The sequence below is a fragment of the Limulus polyphemus genome, unplaced genomic scaffold (assembly GCF_000517525.1).
Source record: "Limulus polyphemus unplaced genomic scaffold, Limulus_polyphemus-2.1.2 Scaffold4023, whole genome shotgun sequence".
In the NCBI taxonomy this organism is placed as follows: Eukaryota; Metazoa; Arthropoda; class Merostomata; order Xiphosura; family Limulidae; genus Limulus; species Limulus polyphemus.
The window spans coordinates 62,396-88,426 of NW_013669633.1; the positions used below are offsets into that span (position 1 = coordinate 62,396).

Here is a 26,031-nt window from a genome sequence, read left to right on the forward strand (position 1 = left end):
TAATATTTATTTACATTTTTTGGTAATTTATTTTTTCTTTTGCTAACAACAAAAGACCATTTGGTTCTTCAAGATAGTCTTTGCACATCCAACTTTAAACTTCATTTTTCAGGAAAACATTGATTCCTCTCTTAAACTCCTGTGCTGGCCTCTATACAATGGACAGTCATTCAATAAATAAATCATCAAAAATACAGGTGTCTTAGCAGGAGCCTAACCTGTCTTTTTCCAAATCTCAAACATATTTTTTCTTGTCCTTTATCCAATTTATTCCTTAGACAGTCTTGTAAACTTCAATAAAGTCACCTCTTACCCCTTTTTTCTTAAGAAAAAGCAAATTAAAAGATTTTAACTTATCCATATGAGATAACCTTTCAGTCCCTGAAATCATCACAATAGCCTTCCTCTGAACCTTTACCAAAAAGTAAATTTCTTTTCTAAGATAAGGAGACTAGAACTTTAGACAATATTCCTAATGAGGCCTATCTAGTAATTTGTACAAAGAAATAATTACCCATTTCTTTACTTATAATCAATATGTCTATAAATACATCCTAAAATTCTATTAGTTTTACTACTAGCACCAAAACAGTGCTTGAATGGCTTGAGTGACTTATCTACCACTATGTCAAGTTCCTTTGTAGCAGTCATGCTGTTGAATAAGTTCCCATCTATATTAGATGTGTGATCCAAATTATTATAACCAAAATGCATTACTTTCCTCATATAATTAAAGGTGACTTCTTATATAATTGTCCAACTTATAGATTGATCCAAGTTGTTTTGCAATATATCAACATCCTCAATGCTGCTAGAAGCACTCAAGCATTTAATGTCATTTGTAAGCTTTACTAATTCATTAATTATGCTCCTGTCAATATCTTTAATGTAAATAGCAAAAGCAAATGCTCAATACACTGACCCTTGAGGCACTTTGCTGGTAACAAGAGTCCAGTTTGAATAAATTCCATTAATAACAGTCTTTTGCTTTTTTGCCACCCAATCAAACTCATTAGTCTTTCCCTAATCCTTAATGATGTGATTCTCTAAGCTAATATATTGTTTGATATCTTATCAAAAGCATTTTGAACTAGCTAAGTACACCAAGTCTTCTGAGTGTTTAACAGTATTTAAAGAAAATATGAAAATCTGAGACCTGTTTGTAGAATTTTTATTATTATTATTATATAGTTTTCTAATCCATTTTCATTTAGCATGTTGTGTTCACTTTTGGTATTTTGATAAATTAAAATCTGGTTCTGGAAAATAACTGGATTCTTTCTCCTTGAATGAAAATATCCTGAAAACAGAAACTTTTCTTTCAATTGATATAACAGATTACTGACACAAATGATAACCCTCCCGAGTTTGAGCACAATGTCTACTCCTTTGATATTCCTGAGGAGATCCAGAGAGGAGCTTCAGTTGGTAAAGTTTCTGCTACAGACAAGGACATTGGTGTTAATGGACAGATCAGTTATAGTGTGTTGAGTGACTGGGGCAATGATATTTTCTCCCTCAACCCACAGACTGGTGTGTTTATTCTGACTTCTCATCTAGATTATGAACAGGTAAGTGTGGCTGTTGTTTAGTTTATTAAAAAAAAAAGATAGTAATTCACTGTGTCATTTAACGAGAAGAACATTTCAGATAATAGAAGAAGAGAAAAGAAACAATAATTTTTAAATAACTGTGTTTCCAGTCTGTCAGGTTTTTTCATTAGTTTTAGATAAATCATTTGAGACAAAATAATCTCTTTTAGCACTATTTTAAAACACATTATTGAAAGTGTCATAAAATTCAAGAAATGAACAAGCAACATCATTAATTGGGCACAAGTGGCAAACATAAACAGTATATCAGAGTACTAGAAAAACTCTGAATATGTGCACTAAGGATATTAACAGTAATATTTCCCAGTTTTGAGGTCAGGCATGTAAGCTTCCTGTTTTAAGTTTGGAAATAATTCTGATTATCATTACTTGCAAAAAAGGCAATTCTGTTTTGTCTTTCATAAAATGTGAAAGTTATTATTTTTAAAGGTAGACATTATTTACTTTGATTTGTCTGTCACCATTATGGAAACATTTATACACTAAATTTCCTATTTAAAAAAAACATTTTGAAACATAAGGTTGTCAAAATATTTTTTGTTCCAAACTAAACTAATTTATATATTGAATTGCTAATCTCCATGGGGAAAACATTTAATAAATGTTCCAATTGGTTAACTTATATTTATTTTCTCAGAATAAGGATATGTTAAGACAACTTTTATAATAATGCACTTAGTTACAAATGTCCTTCACTACAGCTTATACTGAAATAAAATAATAAAAATGAAATACTAAGAAATCTAGCTACATTGAAATTATTTGTTAATCTACCAGTTGATTTTGCTATATAAAAAAAGAAGCCTTAAGTCACGTGGTTCAGTTCACTCAGCTTTTCATTGTGTTGCTCAACTCATCTGTTTATGTTTGAAATTTTTTATGAGAAATTAAATCATCAGATTATTTCTCATGTGTTATGTACTAAAATTAATTACCGTTTGTTATTATAATAAGTGTAATGAAGTATTCTGACTTTAAATCAGTTTTATGTAAGACAAATACTTTGATATGAAATTGAATGTTATTGACGAGATTATTAATATCTTGTGACACAGTTTGTTTACAAGATTATCTTTTACATATAGATTAGCTGCAGAATGTTAATGTAATAGAATTCATTTATAATTAAAAAAAAATTATGGTGGTTATTTTTGGTATAGGTTCAACATTATATCTTTGTTGTACAAGCCCAAGATTCTGGCCAACCCATTTTGTCCAGCACTGTTACTGTGTACTTTAATGTTCAGGATCTAAATGATAATGCACCACTGTTTGATCCAATGAGCTACAGCAATGAAGTGTATGAAAATGTCACAGTGGGTACAAGCATCGTAAGTGTCAGTGCAACTGACTTAGATTCAGGTATGTGAAACTTATCTGTATTTGTAAGGAGAAATTACGTTGTTTCATATAAATAGTTGTGAAAATAGATTACAATGAATGATGCATACTTTTAATACTTTAACTTCTTTTGTGATTTGTTTAGCTCTACAAATGGTTGTATAGTTTTGAATTGTAGTAATTTTTATAGACTGTTAGTCTCTGATCAGTGAATATAATGGTATTAAAACCTTTTGCATATAGTGAAACAAGAAAGAAATCTCATGCATAGTCAAGCACTTGCTGGTATTCTTCATATGATGTTACACTGACTAGTTGCTATATAAGGAGTCCTCACACACATTTATAGAAGCTTTCGCTTATTTGCATATACAAAATAGATTGATCATGTCATGTGTAAAGTGAACGCTTTAGAAGTATAAATGTAGTTTAGTCATATTATTGTTAGTTTGCAGATGAAGGGTAAGAGCAAGGGTCTCTTCTAACTTTGAAAGGAACATAATAACAGGTGTCTGTCTAGCAGAAGAGTTATTATCAAAGACCATTTCTGTAACAGGTTGTTAAATGATATCTGGCATTAGAGTCTATCGCTAATGGTAGGTTAAAAGGAATGCATCTGCTGCTAATAAAAATCATGATCACTAACTGTTAGCTACTAACCAATGTAAAACAATTGGACAGACTTGCAAGGTGAAACAGATGTCAGACTGTAACTCAGACTTGACTAATCCTAACTGTACCATGTGGAGAAGATTACTAAAACCATTTATTTCAAATGCATGGGAAAGCAAGGTTTTAATGGTTCTTAGCCCTGTATGTAAGGACGAGATCAAAGTGTGCATGTCATGATCTTTTACAGAGTGCCATTCAACATGTTATTATGTATTTGATGTCAGAGTTATCAACTACTCAGTTTACCTTACATTGCTAATTTAAGGTAAATGTCACATATTGATCATCTTTGAGTTGAAGGTTACCACCATAATTGTAAGATGACATCTGTGAACTAACTACAGACATTATCTTAGTGAATAAAAATACAATCAATGAAAAAAAAATTCTTGCATCTTGTAGATTTTGTACTATGCTACTCTGTTATCACGAAGAAAGCTGTTTCATCCCAATATCAGTTGGAAATCCTAATAAAATGGCTGGTCAGTCAACATAGATGAAAGTATCATATACAAATGATAGAGAAACGATTAATGCTATTTTAATAATCACCAACAGAACTCAAAAGGAAGACTGTGATGTTTATATATGTTGTTTCAAATTCATTAATAGTTGAATGTTTCATTAGTTTTTTAGCAAGAGATGGTTTGGGGTTTCATTTAGAATAAGATCATTTCATTCAAGTTATGTCAGAGGAGTGTATAGAAATGACCAATAAATACCTAAAAATGACCACCTTATAACATTTTCTCAATTTTAAGGAATACTTTACAATTTCTCCTTATCGCTTTTGGTATTTTTATATCTATTTTTGAAATAATAACAGTGCTTGCATAAATATGATGTCATATCTGACAGCACATATAGTATTGTATGTTTTTGAATCTTTTTTATATTTGAAATGCAAAAAAAAACCGTTTTTCGAATTTGAAAATTACATTTCATGTGTTACTAATTTTTTAATGTATACATAAATATCTTCTATTAAAGTAATAGCTTTGAAGAACAAGAAGAATGATTTAAGTTATTTTTGAAGGGAAGATACTGATACTGAGATGGCAGAAACTGCTAAATAAGTAGGATGTTAATTTAGTATAGTTTGAGGCATGTACTTGTATTTGAATACCAATGGTATCGATGATTGAACTTTACAGTTTAAAAGTATTGTAATCGCCAGATTATAGGGCGATCTTGAATGTAGGGTGACCCCCATTTTCAGAATCCATGGGAAAGAAAAAAAATTGAGTCATAATGTCCTTTTTTTAGGTCTGTAAGATCAATGCTATAACTGAACAGACTGCAGGTGAATTAGTTGTATGACCTTGAGCGAACGTCTGGCATGCATGCTATCTGGATATTCAGGAATGCGACAGGCTACAGTAGGGGAAGGGACCTGTGATCAGCTTCGATTATATGGCGATTATGAATTTTATAACTTAATTATTAATAAAAGACATCTCCTTATAATCGGGCCAGTACGGTGTATTATATATTTTTTCTATAAAAACAACAAATAATCTAAAAGCCTAATTATTTTATTTTCCATTTTTTTAGGGGATAATGGTAACATCATATATGCCATCGTAGAAGGTGATAGAGACAACCAATTTGGTATTTCAGCAAATGGAACAATCTTCACCTCAAAACCTCTAGATCGAGAAACTAAATCTTTTTATAACTTGATTGTAAGTGCCACTGATCAGGCATGGCCAGAAGAACGACGCCTGTCCAGCACCGTTCAAGTGACCATTATTTTAAAGGATATAAATGATGAATCTCCAGAATTTACTATGTCAAACACCACTTCTGTTCTAGAAAATGTTCCAGTGAACACAGTAATCATGGCAGTGAAAGCTATTGATCGGGATGAAGGTAAAAATAGTTACATAGAATATAGCCTCTTCTCTGCAACAGATAAGTTTTTGCTTGGACCAGTAGACGGACTACTTCGAGTTAATGGACCCCTTGATCGAGAAATAAAGTCTCAATATGAAATTACAGTAACTGCCAAAGATAGAGGGATTCCATCGAGATCATCATTTATAAATATTGTTGTTGACATCTTGGATGAAAATGATAACAGCCCCACTTTTGATCCTAGGCAGTATAGTGCATCAGTATCAGAAAACACTAGTATAGGATTGAGTGTTCTGGAGGTTTCAGCAACTGATCAAGATAAAGGGCTAAGTGGTCAGGTTCATTACTCAATTATTGCAGGTGACACTAACCTTGATTTTGTAATAGGTGAAGACACGGGAATCATTAGAGTGGGTAAAAATTTAGATTATGAAAGGAAGAATAGGTATACTCTTACTGTTCAGGCAGAGGATGCTGGAGATGATGTACGATATGATACTGCTACTGTTACAATATCAGTGACAGATATCAATGATAACCCTCCGACATTCCTCAACTCTCCTCATGAGATTCATGTGATGGAGAATATAGAATCTTTACCAGCTTATCTAGTAACTCTTACAGCTCAGGATGCAGACTTCCTTCCTAATAATCACATCCATTACTTGATTAAAGATGCCGACAAGAGTCTTTTTGCCATCAACTCTACTACAGGTCAAATCTCCTTGATGAGGATGCTAGACAGAGAACAACAGTCACAATACACATTAAGTGTTCTGGCAATGGATTCGGGTAATTTTGTTATTTCTTCCTATTAGCTACAATGTTCTTAATGAATTTATAAAATAATAGTCCCTATAAACATCTAAAGAAAATGTGTTTGTGACTTGTAATGTAAATTATGAAATACCCCCTTAAGCTATTTTACAAATGTTTAATTTACATGTGCTGATTTATAACAAACTGGGATTGTCTTAGTGAAAGAATGTGAACAGTTTATTAAGACTATCCTAATATTATAAAAAAGTCTAGACTGGCCATTATCTTGTGATTTTTGTTAAATAACCACTTGTCTTTCATGTAAATCACATAAGTTCTTTGTGTATAAGAAAAGGTTCACATTTTTGTTGAAAAAAAGACGTGAATTTAACAACCTAAAGTTTGGTTTGTTTTGAAGTTAAGCACAAAGCTACACAATGGGCTATCTTTGTTCTGCCCACCACGGATATCGAAACTCGGTTTCTAGTATTGTAAGTCTGCAGACATACTGCTGTGCCACTGGGGGGGCTTGATGTTTAGAATCAAAAAGAAATTTTGGCAAACATTTGATATTTTTTTGGCTTTACCATACTCATTATATATGTAAAAGAGTAACATGTGTGCATGTGTAAAAAAATATTTAAGCTTCATTAAATTATGCAAAAATGAAATTAAGAGTAGGGAAGTACGGATGAAATCACCATATGTGTAAGGAAGGGGTGGGTGTAGATATTAGTATGATTGCAAAGGGAAAGGTATTTGGGGAATGGATGTGTCATTCCTGAGAGTCCCATCTCAGATAGTAGTGTTTATGTGTTAAGGTTTTGTGTGTGAATTTCTATATTTGTTTATGAACTCTTAGAGCACTTGTACCCTGTTGAGTTTTAATACTTGCCACTAATACCTAGGTTTTGAAAGTTCTGATAGATCTGATGTCTCTTACTAGATAAGTCAGTCAGTTTGTCAGTTTTGATCACACCCTTCAGCTCAAAGTATCTTTTGTACTAGAGGTGTTTGGTGGGTATCACTTGCAGCATAGATTCAACTCACCTTGGTTTAATCTCACAGTCAATATGTGCACTGTGTAACCATCAGATTCATTCAGAACTCTGTATACCTAACCTCTTATGTAAGTAGTGTAGGCAGGCCACTTAACTGTTTTAGTTATGTTAAATACACAGCACTGCCTTTATATATTATAAACATTAAGGATTCAAAATACCATAACCAAAAGAATGTTTTGTACATGAAACACAAGTTTTCCCCTAGTCTCTTCATTAAACTAGTCCTTGCCCATCACTGACATGTGTATATAATACTGAAAGTTTCAATTTTTGTGAGAATTCTCTTAAAACTTAACATTTTGGTGTATCTCTAAACTATAAGTTGTTAAGTCAGTTTTTATTTAATCAAAGGTTCAAATATATTATTTCTGAGTTTCAAATTTCCATGCTCTGTAAAACGGAACCCTAGTTCTACTTGAAAACATTCATTCTGCCATAAAGTATAATTTCTCCATTAAACCAAGCTTGTCTCTATAATCTTAATTTGCATAATGGCTTGAGTTATTATTTAATCTTGTAACAGTATATTGTGGTACTTATCATGGAAGATAATTTTGAGTTCTTGCATCACGTTAATGTATGAAACTGGGAGTTTCATAAAGCATTTGCTAAATAATGCCCCGCAAGTGACACAGCGGCATGTCTGTGGACGTACAACAATAGAAACCGGGTTTCGATACTCATTGTGTAGCTTTTTGCTTAACTTCAAACAAACAAAATTCTAAATAATTTAAAATGACATTGTTAGGGCATATTAAAAAAATTGACTCTCAGATGGAAAAAAAAAGAAAGTTAAAGCCACAATATGACAGCTTCTTCAGGAGGGTTCGCACAAACACGAACTGGAACTGACTGTACAAAGCTTCAGATGGTTTAAATAGTGAATGCTTCTGAAGAAGCTGTAAGCAAAACATAAAGTGTTTAATTAAATGAAAACATGATTTTGGTATTATAAGGTAATTTATAAGTTTATTTAAATATTGTATAGTACTAAGATTTTTTTATCATGGTGAGAATTTCCCCTATTTTAAGACACTTGGTTCACCAAAAGTAAAGATAACTTCTGGTTTTGCTGGATCCTGTATGATTGGTTCCACAGTGGTTATTGATATAAGGCACTTTATACGTAGAAAGTAGTGAGCTGTATGGTTGATTCTACAATGGTTGTTGATATAAGGCACCATATAAGTAGAAAGTAGTGAGCTGTATGATTGGTTCCACAGTGGTTATTGATATAAAGCACCATATAAGTAGAAAGTAGTGAGCTGTATGGTTGATTCCATAGTGGTTGTTGATATAAGGCACTATATAAGTAGAAAGTAGTGAGCTGTAAGGTTGATTCTACAGTGATTGTTGATCTAAGGCACCATATAAGTAGAAAGTAACAAGCTGTATGGTTGATTCTACAGTGGTTGTTGATATAAGCACCATTTAAGTGGTTGATTCTACAGTGGTTGTTGATATAAGTAACCATATAAGTAGAAAGTAGTGAGCTGTATGGTTGATTCTACAGTGGTTGTTGATATAAGCACCATATAAGTAGAAAGTAGTGAGCTGTAAGGTTGATTCTACAATGGTTGTGATATAATGCACCATATAAGTAGAAAGTAATGAGCTGTATGGTTGATTCTACAGTGGTTGTTGATATAAGCACCATATAAGTAGAAAGTAGTGAGCTATTTGGCAAAGAGGGTGCCTGCAGTTTAAGTTTTAATATTGACATTAACAATTTATTAATGCTGTACTAATTAAATACTGAAATGGTAAATTCTTAGAAGTTAAATGATCTTTCCCCTTTTTTGTTTCTTAGATATCTATATAGTTACAAAGTACAACTTACAAAGATGATACACTTTTAAGCCTTTTTATTAAGTATTAATTTTGTAGAATCAGCATCGACAAATTTTTAGTAAATCTGAAGAAAAAGATACAGGGGATATTTGGAATTAACATAAGTTATTGTGCATTAAGCACTTTGTTTAAGAAATATTTGAGCTGTAGTTTCTGCAATATCATCAAACAGATGTTATAACTATTTTTACACTGTCTACACTCACATATGGTTGTGCCCAAACTCAGTACATCTTATCTTTTTTTATATACAAACTGTGCTTTTAGTTTTGGTATGAGAGTATCTCATTTCTTATTTAACTGTATTTACTATTCATATTTTACTCCTTTTTGTACATAATAATTAATGTTAAAATGGTAGATTAGTGACATTATGGTGAAAATGGAAAGTTCATTGTTATACAATATCAAAAGTTTCTTTACACTTTTTACCTTACTTGTTAATTAGATTACTGTTAATCATGAGATTTTGAAAATGTAAAAACTAACAAGTGTGTGCTAAAAAATGTTATCTACCACACAACTGTGATAAGTTTATATTTCAATCTCTAACATGAAGGAACTCTTGATACCCGCAGGGAGTCCACGCCAGACGGGCACAGGGACAGTAACTGTGGTGGTCAGTGATGAGAATGACAATAAACCTATTTTTGAGAGATCTCATTATATAGCTACTGTAATGGAAAACTCACCACCAGGCTCTGAAGTGATAACTGTGACTGCCATTGATGCAGATATTGGATCTAACAGCATTTTGACGTATGTAATCATACTAATCAAGGAAAATCAGTACATTATTTAATCAGGCATCTTTCATATAGAAGTTTGTGAGATAAGTTTTTGTCAAAAGTTTTTAACATAAATATTTTGTATAAAGGAAATAGTACTATATACTTATTTGTGGTAGATTTGATTCCGAAAAATGTTTTGTCTGCTTGAAATGTTTCCATCACTCAGAAAGCCTATAATTTGAACAGTGCACTATATTTTAAGAAATTATCTACGTGTCTTTTTTTTTTAGATAATCAATTTCATATTTGAATTGTATTTAAATTATAGTTTTTTGCTAGTTTTTGGGGCCATCCTTATATTAGTGTAGTTGTACATTTTTATTATGTTTATTTCAAATGCAAAAAATAACTATTTTTACTGGTATATATTATCTCCACTTTTAAAAAAATAGCTGTGTTGTTTTATTTTTTTTGTAATTATTGCAGGAATATTAAGAATCTTTTTTATCATAATTACCATTTGTCATAAATCAGTATTACTAATTGTGTGATTTTTTAATGTAATTTCGTTAACATTATACATTTAAGCTTCTGTAAAAATATATCTATGTATATAGTTTTGAAAATAAAGTTGGAACAAAACAACCTTTACTCACCAAATAATAATAACAAACTTTATTTCTATGTTACTAACTTTCTAACTTTATTGCCAAAATGTATATATATATATATATAATTTTAAGTTAGTGTCCAAAGTCAATTTTTTACCGAGCTTATCATGAATGTTTTCCTTTAAATTGCCAGGTATACTTTAATTGGAGATAATCTTGCCCAGTTTGAAGTAGATCCTTACTTAGGCACTATCAAGACGCGTGCTGCTCTGGATCGGGAGGAGAAAGAAATCTATGAAATGGTTCTGGTTGCAAAAGATGGTGGGTTAACTGTACAACATTCCACACATGTGCATATAACCATTGAAGTTGGAGATGAAAATGATAATTATCCCATTTTTTCTGAACAGAACTCAACTGTGTATCTTCCAGATAATGCACTTGCTGGTAGGTTTTACTTATATACTCTGCAATTTCAAGTTTGGTATTTTATCTTATATTTAATAATCATTAAATGATATGGTATAGATTTATATTTAAACTACTCAAGCCAATTTTTTTTACAATAACATGCCATTCAAAGACATCTGTCATTGGGGTCTATCAGCAATGAAATTTGAAAAGGAATACATTGGCCATTAGGAAAAATGTGATAACCAACAACAATTGGACAAGCTTGAAAAGTACAACAGACACCAGACCATGTGTTACTTAACTAATTCTTTAATAAATATCAGGATTTGACTGCCTCCAATAATACCATGCATAAGACATTACAAGAAAGGTTATATTTATTGACAGCTATTCTGAAAAAAAAAAGTCACCTTCAGTATTGCATATAATTTATACTGTGAACAATGAAACACTGTAAGTGTGTGACTGATCTGACGAATTAACTTTTCTCTACTGACAGTACATAAGTTCTTGAGGTATTTGATACTGGTTGTTTTATTCCTAACAGTGAAAGTTGTTAGAGGTAATAGTCTTGGGTATATCCTCATGGCAGTTAATAAGTTGTTTGGTTTCCTTTAAAAGAGAATTTAATGTCCAACATGTACGAGAACCTTGCTGACAGTTATATACCCTCACAGTGCTATACCTCCGCCCTGATAGACAAAGTATATGCAAGACAAAAATGCAACAATCCAAAACACTTTTATTATTCAAAATTAATTTTAAGGGCACAGCAGTGTATTTAGTCCTCTTTCTTGGCCACCGAATCTCAATTTCATTGAATACTACTATGGATTGATCTTCAACATCACAGTTGCTGTCAGTACCTATTAACAGATTACTGATCAAATTCCCCAGTAAATGGACTACAATACAATTAGACACTTTTCAACATCTTAAATTCTTTATTTTGACAAATTCAGGCTACTATCATGACTAAAAAGTGGTCCATTTACACATTAGGTTGAGGACAATTGTATTAAAGTAGCCAGTCATTGTTATCAGGGAGTTTTAGTTGAGTAAGTAATAATGCAGACAATAATTGGTTCTGTCTTTTACACTTTAGAATCTTGTACTAAAAGTGTTGATAAAAAAAAGTGTAAGCACACACAGTGTAGAAGCATTTTTTAATAGCTTTCAGTAGACTAATTATTGTAAAACAACACATGATTATATTATTATTCAAAACATACAGAGTAAGATAAATGTGCTAGATGAAGAGACAGGAAACCAGATTTGCTAATTTTTGTTAAAATTGTTAATGAAGCATGAGCTTTATCTTTCTATCTTTGCTTATGATGTTCTACATTTGTAATTTATTTCTTACTGTTGTTCAACTTTCTAAAATGAAAAAAAAGCAACCTTGCATATTTTATAGTTTTCTTTTTTATATGAAATATTCTTGGTTTATAGAAATTTTATAATTAAAAGTATGTTATCATAATTTAATGTTTAACACATTTATCATCTTAAAGTTGATCAAGTTTTGCTAGCTTTGGATTAATCCATTTAACATGCTGATTTAGTGCAATCCCTCATCTGAGAGTATGTGAAGCAAACAAATATTCTTAATATGCTTAATCCTCATATACTTTTAACACTGTCGTAATTGAAAAAATGATAAAAAAAAGATTTTAACTAAGGAAATTATCTCATTGTTAAAAAAAAATGGCCTACAAAAGATTTCAAAGAACAGCATCCTCTTGCAGCTATCAGTCTTTTACCTATGTAAAATATGTAATGAAAGTTGATAAGTGTGTTTATAAAACAAATTTTTTTCCTAAGTTTTATTATCAGTTACACTTTTTTCATACATAAATTGAAATGAGTCATTTACCAGTTTAAAAGATCAAAATTCAACTGTTTGAAAACATTACCGTAGCACAGTTCTCTCTTTTAGATTATCTGGGGAAAATAATTCAATGTCCAGTTCACGTAATGATAATAAATTACTTTATTTTATCCTTTAACATTTTTACAAACTTCGATACTTGTACACTGTCATAAACTGCTGTAGGCCTATATTACAAATAAAATTATCTAATGTAAAACATATCAACTTGTACAAAGTAAGTGCAATAACTAACACACTGACTGGTTCACTCTATCTTGAAATCACTCTACACACTTTACAACTGACCCATATTTATAATCTAGCATCGAATGTACTAGAAAAAACTTGTTATCACATCCTTAAAACTTTCTTGGTATTTTATGCCCTCTAGCTAACAAATTACAAAGTTAAAAATATGGCTTACAACAATACATTGTAATTTTGAACTCATTAAAATTGGAAAGCTAGTAAGAGAATGATAACTTTTAACAAAACATTGTAATCAAACTTCTACCTCATCAAAAAAAAGTATTTAATTTAAAATGTTTGAATAGGTAAGAACACCAACTGTTTCAAAAGTCATTTCCATTGCTCAGTCAACTTCATTCAGAAAACTGATGTGTACAAAGTTGTGAAGCTCGGTGTGTAAGCAAATTTGACCATGTGGAAGGCAACATATACAGTTGTGAGGTACATTATGCTGACATCATGTTCACACCATGATAACTAAAGGTATAAAATATAAACCATCATCAGAATTCATGTTCAAGCTGTTTTCAACAAGTCATGCAGTGCATGGTCAAGTTGATGTACAAACCAAGTTTCACGACACTGTGTTCATCACTTTCATGAATGCAGTCAGCTGAACAGTGGAAGTGAGTTTTGAAACACCCATTATCCAGTCTTAGATATAGTACCTTGTTCTTGTACCAAATTTATGGTATGACAAGTAAATGATCTTGTACCTAAACATTTGGTAAAAAGAAATGGAAATACTTTGCATATAAATGATTGGATGGAATCAACTGTGTCAGTCTAAAGTGTGAATAGAGCATTTGTTGAATATTAATGCTTACAAAGAATAAGGATTCATAAGCTTTTCTTGATGTTAAAGTGTTTGGAGAGCCAAAAAGTTTAATTATTTTCTTTTTCTTTTAGGGCATTTTGTTTTTGGGCCCTCTGTTCATGATATTGATGCTGGTTTGAATAGCAAACTTGTTTATCACCTATCTGGAACTGATACAGACAAGTTTCAAATAAATCAAGATACTGGCATAGTGAAAATTGTTCAAAAGCTAGTCTACAAACCAGAAGGTTATCATATCAAAATTCATGCAACTGACAACAGTCCTACACCATTATCTTCCAGCATTAGTGTCCAAGTCTACCTAAAACCAGCAGAACTCTTTCCAATTTTTCAAACTGGAAATCGCCAATTTGTTTTTTCAGAAACTGCAAGAAATACATCTATCACAACAGTAGCTGCAACATCTCCAAAGTCAGGGGAAGCAGGAATGATTTCTTATCACTTTGCAGGTGGAAGCTTTGAAGAAGCATTTGAGGTTGATTCTCAAAATGGTAGGGTTTGGCTTCTTGGAGGTCTGGATTATGAAATTTCATCAAAATATGAACTTTGGATTGAAGCAAGAGACAGTGACATTCCACATTTAAGAAGTGCAGTGAAAATAGAAATAGAAGTTACTGATGTTAATGATAATAGCCCAGTTTTTGAAGCTGAAGTGTACAATGCTACTGTTATGGAAGAACAAGATCCGCCACAACTTGTCTTTGCTCTTCAAGCTAAAGATGCTGACAGTGGAGAAAATAGTCAAATTCTTTACCACCTTGTGAACAATGAGGGTTCTGATGTGCCATTCAGTTTGGATTCTAATTCAGGGAAAATTTATATAAAATCTGTTTTGGACAGGGAGGAAATTGAAATTTACAAACTTGTTGTTGAAGCTGTTGATCAAGGAGTACCAAGTAAAACTGGAACAGCTACAGTATTCGTCACAGTACTTGACAAGAATGACAATCCTCCAAGATTCACTCGTTTATTCAGTGTGAACGTGACAGAAAATGCTCCCTTAGGCACTTTTGTAATCCAAGTGACATCATCAGATAAAGATATTAGTATGAATGCAAATGCAACGTACAGCTTTACTGAGAATCCTGGAAGTAAGTTTCATATTGACCCCCTTACTGGAAATGTTACGGTGTTTGGCTGGTTAGACAGGGAAGTTCAGGATGAGTATCTTTTAAAGGTGGTTGCTGTTGATGGATCTTGGCGAGCTGAGACAACACTGACCATTACAATTCAAGATGTGAATGACAATGCTCCTTTATTTTCTGAGAAGATTTACACCTTTAATTATCCCGAACTGCAACCAACCATTGGCTTTGTTGGACAAGTGTCAGCTATAGACATAGATAAACATGGACCAAATTCAATGGTGACTTATTCTTTGAAGCGGCCCTCAAACTTTTTCCGTATCAATCCATCTAGTGGAGAGATACTGAGCAAGGAAGTTCTTCATTACAAAATATCATCAAAAGGATTTTCTCCAGAGAACCAGCATAGAATACAAGTTATTGCAACTGACCATGGAAAACCTCCATTATCAATGGAAGTTAACATTGTTATTAATATAGTGGATTCAAATAATAATCAACCTCTTTTCCAAAAAAAAGAATACTTCACTCCTGTCACAGAAAATGTTGGAATTGGAACCTCTGTTATACAAGTTATTGCAAATGATAATGAAGATGTTGGAGTCAATGCTCAAATAGAATATCAAAAAAGTGGAGGAAATGGAACAGCATTTTTTAATGTGCACAAAACCACAGGTTTGTACTTTTCTTTTGAATAATAAAAAAATATAAATATTTAAAACTTACTGAATGTGGTGACAGATGATGTGTGCTTTAAAACCATTTCTTGTAAGTCTTGCAGTTTAGTTCATTTACCACCAAAAAAATAAAAGTGTGTTTGTTTAACTAATTATAATCTGCATAAAATCTAGTCTTTTAAGCCTAAACAGCTTTATTATTAGAAAATTTTAGGTATTATTAGTTATATCCTATAGGATGTAGAAGGTAGATTTAATTAATTAAAAATATAATTTACTAACATATGATCTAAAACAAGTTTCTAGTTATATGTGGAGTAAAAGTTACTCTTGAATAGGCTAGTTAGACAAACTTTAACAAATTAAGGAGTCATAAAAGTAAGATAAAATGTATTCATGAAATAAACGGTTTGTTAAAATAAGAAAAGAAGAAGAAAAACACAATTTTTTTAGTAACTGTTCATCTGACTAGAAGTGTAGTGCTCAGAGGAGAAGCATTTACTGAAACTTCTATAGTTATGATTCCTGACTTGTCATGCTGAATGAAAGCTACTGGTAATTTTTTTAAACATACCATTTACTATGGCCCATAAACAGTTTGTATATTTAAAGCAAAAAACAAATGTTTAAATTATTCAGGGTTACAGGTACCAAGATCTGCAATAAATAGCAAATTCAGAAAATTTTTTGCAAAGAATAAATCAAACATCAAAGAAAAACACTCAAGCACATATGTAAGAGCAAGAATAATGAAAATATTTATTTACATAGACAAAGTAAGCATTCGAGACTTGTTTACAATTAGCTTCTCATCTAAAAGACTAACTGACCTGACTTTTGGAGTTCAGGGAGAAAAGAAACAACTGCAATTGGAAAAAGATGAAAGAATTATTTTCATACCACACTGTTAAGCTAGATGAAAGTCCTAGTGTGGTATCCCATAATCCTAGATTACCTATGTCATTGACCATTTCCATTATATATGAAGAAATTAACACCCAACTCAAATTAACTTGTACAAACCTCCATACCAAGTAAAAGTGATGACACAGAAGTGTGTCCAAGGAATTATTATTTCCATGAAAGTATCAATGTGGTATGAAATAGGATTAATGAAAGTTAATGACTATTTGTATCCCAATTACAAGAATTTCAGTTAAATAACAAACACTGGCACAGAAATTTTAATACTATACATGAATATACCTGTCTGATGATATATTACTTTTTAAGTTATACAGAATTTAGCAATTTTTCAACTGCTACATTGTTTTAATAGAATATTTTTAACTAGAAGTAAGTTTTCAAAGTTGAAAAAATTGTTAACATATGTTGTAAGAATTGGAATAGTATGAAAAATTATTTTATGTGGTTTTATCCAATAGGTTGGGTCACTGTAGCTGAATCTCTGTTAGGTCAACAGGAAAAATGGTTCTTGCTGAAACTGCAAGCAATTGACAAAGGTGTTCCACCCAAATCATCAGAAGTTCTTCTTAGTATTATTGTAACAGTTGAAAATCTTCATGCTCCTGTCTTCACAGCACTTAGTTACCAAGTGATTGTGCCTGAAAATGAACCAGCAAACTCGGAAATAATTACTGTTAAAGCTAGTGATAAAGATCAAGGTAAATAAAGTTTCTAAAAATAATTTTAAAAAATTGTAATCTACTGGAAATTTGGGACATGCTTAAATCGGATCTTTACATTACTATATTTCTATCCATAATTTGAATGTGTCTTTATTTCAGTTATCATTTCTAAGATCAGAGTTTTTTTTTTGTGGCCTTAACTATACATAGATCTGTTTCAGTTACTCTCATAGGAAGTTCTATGTGTCATTTGATACAGTCATGAGAGTTAGATTTATTGAAAATAACTAACTTGTGTATGAGCACAGTTGACCAGTTAATGTTGGGGTATCATAAGAAAGACTTTATTAAGTACTTTAACCTCAAAACATTTTGTTTTATTTATTATTTATTTATTTATTATTATATCCAGCATTATATACAAAATAATGTTTTTAGATTTACATAGTTAATTTGTGTCAGTTAAGTAAAGGAACAGGAAAGTGATAAAATGTTATTTGACTCAATTAGGTCACTCCTTGGTTTACTAAAACAACTAAATAAAGTTACAATAACAAAGTAAATGTAGCTGTAGCTCTTTAGATTCATATATTAAGAGTCTTATAAATATCAAATACAAAAGAGATAAGCCTGAAGCTCTCATCTTATTTATCTTGATAATGATAACTTGCAATTTACTTGAGCTAATATTGTAAAAAAGTACTTAAAACATTTTGTATACAACTATATTGCAGAAAAAAAGCTTTCATCACACTTACGCCAACTGAAAAACTTTTCTAATGCATATAAGAAAGTTATGTTAACTCTTTTTTTCTATAAACTGACCTAAAGAGGGTTTGTTTCATCCCAAACACTGAGTATGGCTCTTGTACCATCCCTTTTTTTATACTCAACTGATTTTTTTTTCAAGATTATCACACAGTGAAAGCTAGGACACTCATTTATTTTATTTCTCTTAAAAAAATTTAGTTATTTGCTTATATTTACACTGACTTGTTAAATTTATGAGTGTTTATTTTTCATTCTACATGATGGAAGAATATTCTAATTTTATATTTATTTTAAATGACTTTCATTTAGGATGTTTTGCTGAACTTATTGAACAAAGAAATCTTACTAAAATTGAAAATCATTTAGACTTTTAATCTTATGATGCTTCACAGTTTCCTAATAATAATTTTCATGTAATTACTTACAGTTTTTTCACTTTGAGCAATGTTATTTTAAGATGAATTTTTATTAAGTTCAACTAAACAAGTTTTTCCCCGAAGTTATATGTATTTCAGACTTTGGATGTATAAATCAATTGTTTTTTTTTGTACATGTAGTCTCATAAATTATTAATAAGGCATTATATGCTTCTGAATTGAAAATCAAATAGTGGTATTGTATTTTGTTATTTTTAGCAGTAGATTGGACTACAAAATGAATAATTATTCTCATGATTTATTGCATGTGCACATTTTAGTGATGTCATACAGTACAAATTGTGACATTAAGCATCCCTTATGTGATATCATTGTAGTGTCTACTGACTAACTCACAGACAACACACTACTTTATAGTAGTGTGAGTGGTTAAAACAGATGACCCCTTCAGGCGGCCTTATGCCCCCTTTCAAAGATATTAGTACAATACCCAACAGTTAGGTACTTAAGAAACCAAGATTTTCCCTTTCTCTTAATATTACTGTTTATCAAAACATGTATGCAAAATTTATAATTACTTACTAAACTATGACTATTCATTCAGTTGAGTTTTATTTCTTCAAACTAATTTTCTGTTTTATTTCCAGGTCTCAATGGTGAAATCATTTATTCCATAGTAGCAGGAAATAATGACGAAAAGTTCCATATTAGTCCTAACACAGGTTCAGTGAGCATTCAGGAACCTTTGGATTATGAGAATGGTACAGAGTTCCATTTGAATATTACTGCAACAGACAGAGGATTTCAGGCCAAACATACCACATCAATGTTGACGGTAATTGTAACAGACATCAATGACAATCCACCTTTTTTCAATGCATCAATCTTCAATGCTTTTGTCATGGAAAACAAACCTCCTGGAACATACATTACACAATTAGTTGCAAAGGATACAGATTCTGGCATTAACTCTGTTATTCAATATTCAGTCATAGGAGAAGGAAAAGAATTCATGATAGATCCTCAGTCTGGTGTTATTACATCAAAAAGTATATTTGATTATGAAGAAAAAAATATCTTTACATTAGAAATAATGGCTAGTAATCCTGGTTCTTCACAGTATAGCTCCACAAGTCTACGTGTCCATGTCATTGGTCAAAATGAATTTTATCCTCGATTTGTACAGCCAGTCTTCCAGTTTACTGTTAGTGAATCAGCAACTGTTGGAAGCCCAGTAGGAAGCCTTTTGGCTACTGATGAAGATTCTGGTCCAGATGGTGACCTGTTCTTTGTGTTTGTAGGCAGCAGTAATGACCGTGGCTTTTCAGTGCAGTCAGAAACAGGGCAGATTACCGTAGCTCGAAGGTTGGACAGAGAATCTCAGTCTCGTGTCATCTTGTCTGTGATAGTGAAGAATAGGGGAAGCATAAGAGGAAATGATACAGATGAAGCCCAAGTTGTCATCAGCATCCAAGATGATAATGATCCACCAGTATTCTCCTTGTTAGTGTATGAAATTCAGGTGAGTGAGGCAGCAGAATTGGGATCAAAAGTCATTACAGTCTCAGCAGTAGATAAAGATGTAAATCCAGAAAATAGCCACTTTGCTTACTCTATAATTGCAGGCAATATCAATCAAGTATTTGGCATAGATCATCAGTCAGGTACAATCTACACTGCAGGACAACTAGATAGGGAATCCTTAGCAATTTACAATCTAACCATTGCAGCTGTTGACAATGGTTCTCCACCACAAACAGGTACAACTATTGTTAAAGTACTTGTAACTGATGTGAATGACAATGCTCCAATTTTTGACCCTCCTGATGTTATTGGATATGTTATGGAAAATGAACCAGCCTTCACCAGTGTGATGGTATTAAGTGCTTCTGATCATGATTTGCCACCCAATGGTGCCCCATTTTTGTACTTTTTGACTGCTGGGAAATATCAAGACTTCTTCCAAATTGACCACCATACAGGTTTAGTCAAGACAACTCGGAGTATTGATCGTGAAAGCACACCAAATATCGAGCTCCTTGTTGAAGTTCACGACAGTGGTCTACCTCCAAAAAAAGCACAGCATCCAATCAGTATTGTCGTACTAGATAAAAATGACAGTCCTTCTTCCATTAGAACTTTAACAGTGCTGGTTTGGATTTTTAATAAAAAGTTTCCTGGTGGTAAAATAGCTGATGTTCATCCTTCTGACCTTGACCTAACCGGAAATTATCAGTGTACACTTCACAAGGGAGACATAAATATTTTTCGTATTCCAAGCAAATGTGACCTCCATGTAATACCACTGCAGAATCCACAAAATTATGTTATAACAGTGAAAGGTAATGATGGGCAACATACAGATGTAATATCTACAACCCACGTGCAGTTTATGAAATTTGACAACCTTACAATAGAGAACAGTGTAACGGTACAGATCCTGAACCAATCTACCAATGAATTCTTGATGCATCAGTTTCAACACTTTGAGAAGGCACTCAAAGACATGTTTAAAGTAAGTATCTTGTAAGAAATGCTTAAGATCGAATTATAATTAGTTTTTATAACCCAAGCCATTTTAATAAATTATTTCAGAAAAACTGTGGTATGATTATTACATTAAATAGTTTCTTCTTTTACCTAATATTTCTAGATTTATTTAAAACCTTATTATGGCCAAGAAAATTATTTTCATGAAGTTAAAGACTGTAACATAATTATACAATCACTATTTTTCTGTCCTCATTTCAAAATTTTATGTATTCAACTTGCTTCTTAATACTTACATTTATTTAGACTTCATAGTAACATAATATTTTGCTTATTTTGAAATTGTATTCACAAAAGGTTGTCTATATTATTACTATTGCTAACTTTTTCAGTTGAACATAGTGAACATGGAGTTTTGAATTGCTTGTAAAAAAAAAGTAATTATTCTCTGTATTGATGTTATGAGACATTTTGTGTTTTATTTTCAAATATGTCAATAAGTTGTTCAAAACATTAAACTAAAGTTAGTCAAAGAATGCATCTGTTCTCTTTTCTTTTTTTTTACAGTCCTTGGGAATTCCAATGTTGTATAGCTTAACTGCCATAAGCAGCCACCTAGAACTAACAGTCGCTGTAAGGACAAACACTGGGAATTACATCTCGCAAGAAGATGTTTTTACTGTACTTAAAGAAAGAAAAACATCTCTACAAAACTCAATTGGTAAACAAGACATTATTATTGGATTTGATCCTTGTAAGAACATGCCTTGTAAAAATGATGGAAAATGCAATAGTTACTTGGAATTACAAGATTCACTTTCCATCTTGGATTCCCCATCCTTGATTTTTACATCCCCTGCCATCAGACGTCAGTTTTCATGTACTTGTCCAAAAGGGTTCTCAGGTACCTTGTGCCAGTATCAGCAAAATCCTTGTTCACCTAACCCCTGTTTGAAAGGTGGAACTTGTCATCATGATGGTCAAAACTTTCAATGTGATTGTCATTCTAAGTATGAGGGTAAAAGATGTGAAGCTTTAAGAACTGACATTTGTGCTAGTTCACCATGTGAAAATGGAGGGACCTGCGAAGAAGCTCCAAATGGCTTGTTTTTTTGCTTATGCCGGCCAGATTTTAGAGGTACTGTCTGTGAACATGCTACAGACAGTTGTCGCCCAAACCGTTGCTTAAATGGAGGAACTTGTATTATTGAAAATCCAGGTTTGTGAATGTTAATTGTGATGTTTTTCACATTGTATGCAGTAATGTTCTGATTTTGTTTAATGTATTTTTTTTCAGTTGATGTTTTATTTAATATCTTTTGTTTCTGGCAATTTTTTTAAAATACTGAATTATAAAGTGGAATGTTTGTCATACTTGTTGACTTACATTATAGAATAATTTAAGTTTTAATACTTTTTAGAAAGCTAATAGTTTCATTTCCTAAAACTGTAGTCTTGTTTTATTAAACAATAGTTTTTACAACGTTTGCAAATTTTACAAAAATACACAGGTACAGCAGTGCCATAATAAAGTGTGTTGTAACCTCTTACTAATAAATCTCCTATACATCAACATGCATCTTGGGTTGACCTACTGTTGACTTAAATAAATAATATTAACAGATAAATGAGATCTGATGCTTTAAGTGATACTTTTAACTAACCATATGGACAACTAGAGTGACTTACAGTATTATACATTTCTTATAAAATGTTTCATTTTAACATTATTTTCAGGCTATCGTTGTGCTTGCAGAGCAAACTATTTTGGAAGACACTGTGAAAAGTCACCTTTTGGTTTTCACCGATACTCTTACATGGCATTTCCTGCACTTAGGTCTTCAACTAATGACATATCTATAGTTCTTTCTACTAATAAAAGAGATAGTCTGCTTGTTTATAACTATGGCAGACAGAGTGGTGGAAGATCTGACTTTGTAGCTCTGGAACTACATGATGGTAGACCAATGTTTTCCTTTGGAGGTTCTCGTACAGCAGTTGCAACTATTCGGGCAAGAACAAATGTTGCTGATGGTAAATGGCATAAAATCACTGTGATACGCAATGGAAGGGTAAGTTTTGAAGGAGATTGCTATTGTAGAGCTATATCACGTAACCTGATACAAAGCAGACAGATATCCTAACTTTGCAAATCTTATTCTATAAATTAATCAAGCAGCTTTACTAAAATGGCATAAAATCACTGTGATACGCAATGGAAGGGTAAGTTTTGAAGGAGATTGCTATTGTAGAGCTATATCACGTAACCTGATACAAAGCAGACAGATATCCTAACTTTGCAAATCTTATTCTATAAATTAATCAAGCAGCTTTACGTTTATTAATAATCAGTACAAATAACTAGAATAGGTGTTTTGATAATTGGAATTCGATATGGTTAAATGTTAAAAGCCTTTGTTTTGTTTTTTAGCAAGTTACTGAAAACTACTATTTAAAGACCAATAATTTTGGTATTGAGTAGAACAGGAATCTTTAAAATATCTTTTACAAAATTAGTCAAAGAAATTCTTTTGAAATGAAACTACCTGTATCAAATTATTACTTAAAAGTAAGTATTCTCGAAACAATGAAGAGCTTCTGTTTCAAGAACTAAAGTTGGTAAAACTTTTAGGGTCATCCAATGGGCAGTTCAGGATAAAGTTAGATAAAAAAACAGGAAATACTAATGTTTGCCAGAAAATAAAACTTAAACTGATAATTGAAGATGGAGAATAATAATAATTATGATAAGGTAACTGTAACCAATTTACATTAACACATTGATTTAAGTGGTTTGTATCTAAACAGGTGATAATTCATAAAGCTGTAACATGAACATTTTTTTTTTATATTTAAGTATTTTTTCCTACTGATGTATTCTAGGTGACATCATTGTCAGTGGTTGACTGCTCCAACAGTGGTGATGTGTGTAAGGAATGTTCCCATGGTAATACTAGTTGTTCTGTATCCATAACAGGCCATACTGGGTAATTGTTTTGCTATATTTTGTCAATTTTTGCTTAAAACTAGTAATTATAAGATTTTAATTTTCTTATTTTTCCTGAATGTATTTAAACTTGTTTAATGCTATTGTGCTTAGAAATTAAGATATTATAACATTGTTTCATGATGGGGGGAAAATGAAGTCTAATAATAAAGATGAAGACAGTTGAGAATATGTTGTTTTTCTTTTGTCCTTCTCTTTATCACTTTATTCAATATCTAAGTAAACTAGTGACTAATGATACTCTAGCCTTAGTTAATAAATATATTTTTATCACAATTTTCAGATTTTATTGAAGATGGAATGAATGTAGTTGAACTTTGTAAATAAAATGTTTTGTGTTTTGTCAACCATCTTCATCTTTATTATAACATTGTTTCTTGATACTGCATACTCTTATTTAGACCAATGTATTAAGTTAGCTACATTATTTACTGGATTAATTTTTAGTTTTGATGTATATTGATAGCTTGCTTTGACTTGAAGTTTTTGATAACTGTATCTTGATTTGTGCAACTTGTGGATATTGTAACTTGTTGAATATGTTATATCATTAATAGCTTAGAAGGTTTTCACAGTTTTCAATTTTAATTTTGAGATGTAAAAGTAAATAAGCAATTAATGATTTTTGTGGAACTAATTTTTTCTGTGTAGTTCTAAAATGTTTGAAACTCAAAAACTAATAATTTTTTTTTACAAAACTAATAAATATTTCTAATTCAATGATGAGGAACCCACTTTGAGACAAATAACGGTTGGAGATGGCTTGAATGGGTAATGAAGAAAAACTTCAGGTGCTGATGACAAAACCTTGTCAAAACGTTGTACATTTGCTGTTATGTTAAACTTATATTAAAGTTTTTCTTCATTACCCATTCAAGCCTTTTCCAAATATTTCTAAATTTATGAAAAACAATATATTAAAAAAAGAGTAAATCTTACTCTCTAATTGCATTCAAATAAACTGTTTTCATGAGGTTTACATTATAATAGAATTGTATTTAATTTACATAGCATGTAATGAAAAAAATTCTCAGTTGTGTTTTAGAGTTTTACACACAAAATTTCCAATCTTTCGTTTTTATTGACTTTGGTCAAAATGATAAAATATTCAACTTATAGTTATTTTATTTATCCCTCAGTGGGTCAGTGGTAAGTTTGTGTAATTATAGTGCTATAATGTGGGGTTTCATTCCTTGTGTTGGAAATAATGCAGCTAGCTCATTGTGTAGCTTTGACTTAGAAGAAATAACATCAAGAAATGTTTTTGTTTATAGTTGTATAGGTTTTATATGCATAATTTGAATGTTTATATGATTGTAAGAAGAAAACATTCATACATTTCTGATAATTTAGATCTCTAAATTTCAACGAAAATCCCATGTATTTTGGAGGAATACCGACTATCGATCCTCTTCTTGAGCAACCAGGTCAAGTAAGCACAGATGATTTTGTGGGCTGTGTTCACAGTGTGGCAGTGAATGGCCGCCAACTAGACCTAAGTTCTCCTGTGCAGTCTGCTCATGTTACTTCATCATGTGAACGACGGTATGACAGCTGTAAGTCTGAGAGTACTTCTCTCTGTGGGGAATATGGCACCTGCCAAGACTTGTGGTTCACCACCACATGCATTTGCCCCAATGGACAACAGGCACCAAATTGCAAACAAGGTACTGTAATTTTGCTTACAAAATGAAATATTAGCAAAGGGGAACTACAATACTTTATGAGTTATTGATATATATATATACACACACTTTCAGTAAACTTTCCTGAACTTCAAACAATTATAATTTAACTCTTTTTAAGATTGTCATTGATGCTATTATTTTAAAAGGTTTCTGTTTATTTGTCATTTGGAATTATAGTTCTTTATGATGTTAAGCATTTACATGTTCTTTTTATAATAAGTGGGAGAAATGTGTATCTTACAAGAATTGGTTAATTATATTCATATTTGGTTTTTCTTGAGGCAAGCACTAAATCATACTTAACTAAGAGATAAATATTTTTTGTTGTTTTTTTTTAGGCAAGTACTAAATCATACTTAACTAAGAGATAAAGATTTTTTGTTTTGTTTTTTAGGCAAGCACTAAATCATACTTAACTAAGAGATAAAGATTTTTTGTTTTGTTTTTTAGGCAAGCACTAAATCATACTTAACT

At 31.5% G+C, this 26,031-nt stretch overlaps 1 protein-coding gene across 1 annotated transcript in view; it reads left to right on the top strand.

The window, feature by feature from the left end:
- Positions 1-26,031, top strand: part of LOC106470467 (cadherin-related tumor suppressor-like) — a 35,560-nt gene that overhangs the window by 2,791 nt on the left and 6,738 nt on the right. Inside the window, exons 3-14 of the mRNA XM_022399078.1 lie at positions 1,338-1,571; positions 2,774-2,975; positions 5,181-6,275; positions 9,736-9,916; positions 10,693-10,946; positions 13,945-15,633; positions 17,021-17,260; positions 19,020-20,887; positions 21,430-22,030; positions 22,600-22,934; positions 23,746-23,849; positions 25,223-25,536. Of these exons, the coding sequence (XP_022254786.1) occupies positions 1,338-1,571; positions 2,774-2,975; positions 5,181-6,275; positions 9,736-9,916; positions 10,693-10,946; positions 13,945-15,633; positions 17,021-17,260; positions 19,020-20,887; positions 21,430-22,030; positions 22,600-22,934; positions 23,746-23,849; positions 25,223-25,536 (7,117 nt within the window). The remainder of the gene's footprint in view (positions 1-1,337; positions 1,572-2,773; positions 2,976-5,180; positions 6,276-9,735; positions 9,917-10,692; positions 10,947-13,944; positions 15,634-17,020; positions 17,261-19,019; positions 20,888-21,429; positions 22,031-22,599; positions 22,935-23,745; positions 23,850-25,222; positions 25,537-26,031) is intronic.